The sequence below is a fragment of the Merops nubicus genome, unplaced genomic scaffold (genome assembly GCF_000691845.1).
Source record: "Merops nubicus isolate BGI_N331 unplaced genomic scaffold, ASM69184v1 scaffold11607, whole genome shotgun sequence".
Taxonomy (NCBI): Eukaryota; Metazoa; Chordata; class Aves; order Coraciiformes; family Meropidae; genus Merops; species Merops nubicus.
The window spans coordinates 42,910-48,271 of NW_008622312.1; the positions used below are offsets into that span (position 1 = coordinate 42,910).

The window sequence follows — 5,362 nt, forward strand, 5'->3', positions numbered from 1 at the left end:
GTATTTCATGTGAAAAAGGGGTGGTATTAGAAGATGCATTAGGCTGAAAAACAATTATATTTACTGCAACCATTAAAAAAAAAAAAAACATACCTGTTTATTCTTAACATTCACGAGAGAAATTTTTAACAACAAACCCGGTCCTTAATAACAAAAAAAACCCTTTAAATTTAAACTGATGTACAATCCACTATTCTTTTGTTACCTCTTCCACTTAAAAATGGAAGGCAGAAGATAAACTAGGATTTTTCCATATATGTCATGGCTACAGGGGCTGGGACCAGTGTATCCTTATGTGGGTAGAACCAAAACTGTGTATTCTATACTCTCTATGTCAGTGCTCATGGGCCGTTAAGAAAATCATGGGTAGCAGCTGCCCAGGACAGACCTCACACCCCAGGCTATAACAGATAAGGAAAGAGGTCCAGGGAGATGTTAACACCTTCCCACCCAGCAGGAGGAGTCCTCCCTGTTAATGGGCCCATCCATGCCTCACCCCATGACTCATACAGAGCTCTCCCCAGGAGCTATTTCTGTTTAATGGACCATCAAGGACCCACTGCATGACTCATAGACTGATATCAACCCATTGTGAGATGCTCCACCCAGGGGGAGGAGCCAAGTGCTCCCACCTGGATATAAACTGGGGTTCAGGACAGCACAGGGGGCCTTACCCACTGGATTTCCAGAGGACAAGAGCTACCAGATCTTTTCTACGAGACGACTGTTTCATCTGGACTGCTACCACCACCCTAACTACAGAGTATCAGGTTGTATTCTGACTCTGTCTGTGGTTATCCTTTGTATTATTGATTTTTTTTTTTTCTTATTAAATTGTATTTCTGACTTGGAGTCTCTCACTGGTTTGTTTTCAAACCATTACAATATAATAAAACATGTATGTCTGCATGCATAAACAAACATCTCGAGAAACTCACTGCTTTGTCCTGACTTTTAATGTTTCATAATTATGCCATAAAATACAGTTTAGGACTGTCTCATCCATAAGAATTTTTTTTTTTTTTTTTTTTTTTTTCATCTCAGTCTGCCTAGAGCAGAAGTTGATCAACACTGTTCAGCTTCACCAAAGAAAGCATACACACAAATATCCTGCAATATACTGGCAGAACCAGACTTCCCAAAGCCCTGTTCACTCACGTGCTTGCTTTTCAGACAGGACAAAACCATAGTCTGAGAGAAGACAACCAAGCATTTTCACACTCATCTCATGAACTGAAGCAAGATTTTACTGCAAGACTTTTCAATTAGGTCATTTTTAAAATACTTTTGCACTGTCAAAGTGATGTAGAGTGAATAAAGATATGATTTTAATGACATTTTCTAGTGCCAGCATGGTGGAAACCCATCTCAATGTAAATAAGAACCAGCTCCATAATTAACAGTTTTCTGCAAGTTCATAGTGCACAGCTGTTCCCAACTTCAGTCTCTTTATTTCCTACAACTTAGTGTTGCAAGTGAGTAAGAATTTGGGTTCTCTCACAATTTACAATGACCAATCTGAGACATTTACTGCTGTTCTTGCTGCTAGACAGAGATTATTTACTGAATTTTTTGCCTTAGACTAGAAAGCAGAATTTGATTAAGATAGCTGGGGCATACAGACAGGAATACCCATCATAACATAGGCCTCATCACACAGGGAGCCTGCTGCTGCAGTTCATGTGTATTATCACTACATTGGACTATATGAAACCTTTGCATGACCCAAACTACTTAACTGCTGATACAAAATATACAAGTCCAGAACATCCTAAGAAAAAAAATCTTTTAACTGATACAGCTTATTTTACTAAATCGATGCAAACAGAAATCACTCCAAAAATAAGTAGTTGTACCTGTCTTGCTGTGGTTGAGGTTTCCCTTCCATTGCAGTGAGAAGAGTTGGAGCCAGTTCACATTGTTTTTCCACAGGCAGACGGGGGTACCCCATCTTAACGTAAATTATGGTAAAATTCTAGAGAAGTAGAAAAAGCACACAGTATTGCAACAGCGCAAAAGAAATAGCTCTTCTTTAAACTCTTGTATGTTGTGTTACTTAATTGGGTGTTGGAAACAGCATATATTTTGGAAGACTCATTTCTTAATTCCAAGGCTCGTTGGAGTGACAGCTATTAAAGAGAAGGACAGCTTTAAAAGGAGGAAAACAGCAATGCAAAAAACCCTCTCTAGCTTCTCTTATTTGCTGCCAATTTCACAAAAGCAGCTTTTCCTGAGCAACAACTTCGAGGAAAGCAAGCGTAACATTCTCTCTTACCCATTTCTGAAATAAAATAGAAAGCAATATTGAATAAATTCAAAGGCAGGAGCACAGGCAAGTTTTTTCTTGGAAACTTGTTTCTTAGTCATCATAACTAAAAGCTGCAGATGCAGTCCAGAGTCCAGTGATGGGAGAGCAAAGCAGAGCAATACTGAATACCGGGCTATCTAACTGCTATCGTGTTGACGCAAATCCGCTCAAGAACCGCAGAGATAAGAGTTACATGTTCAACGACCTGGCAGAAAGAAGTGAAGTGGGAAGCATTATACTCCTTTGTAGACAGTACTTGTTAAAATGTCATGAAGCCTCATGGCACAAAAAACTTGCATCACTCAGATACATGAACAAAAACAGATTTTTGACATGTCCAGCCAAAACCGCAGCATCTTCAAATAAGAGGATCCTCTCACTACTCTACAGAGCACATGCACACTAGAAGTCCTTGGCCATTTCTAGAAGGTGAGCTCCAGATAATTCCACTTGCTTAAAGGCAATCTGAAAGACCTTAAACAGCAGTAACACAGAAGTTATAAGTATTTCTGCATCGGTTTCTAAGATGTTATGTTTTCCATTTATGCTACATATGACTGAACAGTCAAATGCAAGGACAGAAGATTTCCCTCTTATTTAATCACTTTTTTTCACAATGGCAATTTCCAATAGATCTACCACAGCTGAAATTAAAGTTGTCTTCATAGTTTCACAAAAACATTTTTAAACTATTTTCACTTTTTAAATTACACTGAATGAAACCATCTAGTAAGGTTTCCCTATCTATAAAACAAGGGGGTTTCCATCTTTTTCTCCTCAGCTAAGGTCCTGACCCTAAAAACACATAAAAATTCACATTCTTATGTGTTCAGAGAAATGCATATTCTTTAAGTGAGACAGATCCTGCATGGTGTTTTAAGACTCTGATCCTGCACGTATCAGGATAAGGAGTGGTAGGTGCTTGTAAAGTGGATCTTCTAACAATGAATAGATCTTCTACAATAGAAGTAAAACCAATTCATACGTTTACAAAGTATCAAGATTAATTATCAGTAATTTGGAGAGAATCAATGGTGCAGCTTATTTATGGAATTAAGTTTCACCCACGACGAACCATAAGGTTTAGTTTAAAAAAAAAAATAAATCAAAAATCTTTTAACATCAACCTCATGACAACAACGTCCTTGCTAGGAAAAGTGACAAGGCTAAACACAATGGCTTTAAAAACTATTCTGCTTGTTACCAGTAAATCAGCAAGTGCTCTTGGAAGAACAGACACTCACAGTGACAAAAGACACTGCAGAAGGATCTTGATATTGCACCAGCAACGTCTCTACTGGAAGCTGAATTTTTGGACGACTTTTGATGCGCTTATTCAGGTGAACCAGAAGTTCCATGACCTGACAGGAAGAAAACAAAAAACTTGAAGGAACCACAACAGATTTTACTGCTTTGGACTCCACACATCATACTCAATTCACTAGATAGGTCTATTATAAACAAATTAGACCTGAGGTTCCTGATTATTTAATCTCTAAGAAAATGGCCACCACCACTTATTGTAGCCTGGCAACAGGAACAGGGGGAACAATCAATCCATGGTGTCAGGGAACTAGAGCCAGGCCCAGTAGCCCAGCAGAGGGGAAGCTGCCACAGCTCCGTGCCCCCAGGTCCAGACAGGAGAGGTACACATTCACCAGAAGGCTTCACCCCTAGAGATTCACACATGCTCCTCCCCAAATAACCTAGGACCATCACATTCCACACCTTTGGCTCCTCCACTAAACATCCCATTAGAAGGCTTATGCGATCCCAAAATGATCTTCCCCTGCACCCTATTGTGTCCAGTACCTCTAGGTTGCACCCTCTCAGTCCAAAATGTGTTCTGGCATTGACCTGTTGAAATCTTTAACAGTTTCATGCCCGAAACAGTGGGACTAAGGGTCTCCTCAGAGAGCCCTGGGAGGGACACAGACAAGGATGCTCCTTCCTCTGAGTCCTTAACTTGGGTTCCTAACAGCCATGGTACCTGTGTTCCCCTAGGCTTGCGGAGAAGGGCCTTTTATAGGCTGATGGCTCCTACAATGGGCCTGGGACCAGCTGGGGCAGGGTGTTACAGATTTCCACACCTGCTATTGTGTCTTTGTGCTCATTTGCAGGTGTGCAGTATGTGCTTTTTTCCTATCACCTAACAGAGGAAACGGAATTCCCCAGGTATGTATTAAATCCCACCTCAAAAACTGTTTGGTCCTTGCTTCTATTCCTGTTATAAAACAAGTGAATGACATCAAGGAGAGTGTCTTCACATTCTTTCAGACAGAGAAGCAAGCTTGCTTCACGTGTGCTGTAAGTCAGGTATATGCACAACAGCCCCAACCTGGAAGCCACACAACAGTGTCTGTGGCAGCAAGTCTTGGTCTCAAGCTAACTCACAGCTATCTGCTCTCAAGTAGAAACAAACACAGCCTCCACACACCTGCAAAAGACCATGCTGATAAAAGCAATAACTGTTTTCTTTAAACACTGAGTTGCAATAAGCCCATTTTTCCATCAGGTTCTCAACAACTTTTCCTCAAAGAGTAAACTTCTCCACAGGGAATATCCAAATATAATAAATTATGATATATGAAGGCTTTTCCTTCTCCCTGACTGGAACAACATTCCACTACAGTAAATTGCACCCCTACCTTTTTACGAACTCCTTCCTGTGTGCTGGAGAGCTTGAGGAGAACAGGGGGTAGGAATTTGGAAATAATGTTCTGTAACTGTTCGTCTGTTTCTGCATGGCCAAGACGCAAGAATACACGTTCAAGTTGATCTGCAGTTAAAAAAAAAAAAAAAAAAGACAAAAAAAAAGATTAAAAGAGATAAACTGGTTGAAATTAAAAATTGCTTTAGCAAGAAAACAAGTTTTTCTGAACATTCCCATATGGGTTTGTAAGAAATGCCGCACACAGTTGTTCAAGTAAATCCATCTCGACAGCACTGAGTGCAGATCCATCGTGTATTTTTAACACTAACTGAGCAAACTGTTGATGGCAGAACCTACTTGAGAGATTCCACAATGTGGAGACCACTCCTAGAAAAGGCAGA

At 40.1% G+C, this 5,362-nt stretch overlaps 1 protein-coding gene across 1 annotated transcript in view; it reads right to left on the minus strand.

Annotated features, from left to right (window-relative positions):
• KIAA0368 (KIAA0368 ortholog) overlaps positions 1-5,087 on the minus strand; it is a gene marked incomplete at both ends in the record, with an annotated part of 47,975 nt that extends 42,888 nt beyond the window's left edge. The window contains 4 exon segments of the mRNA XM_008944738.1: positions 3-43; positions 1,857-1,975; positions 3,553-3,669; positions 4,957-5,087. Of these exon segments, the coding sequence (XP_008942986.1) occupies positions 3-43; positions 1,857-1,975; positions 3,553-3,669; positions 4,957-5,087 (408 nt within the window).
• Positions 5,088-5,362: the final 275 nt, after the last annotated feature.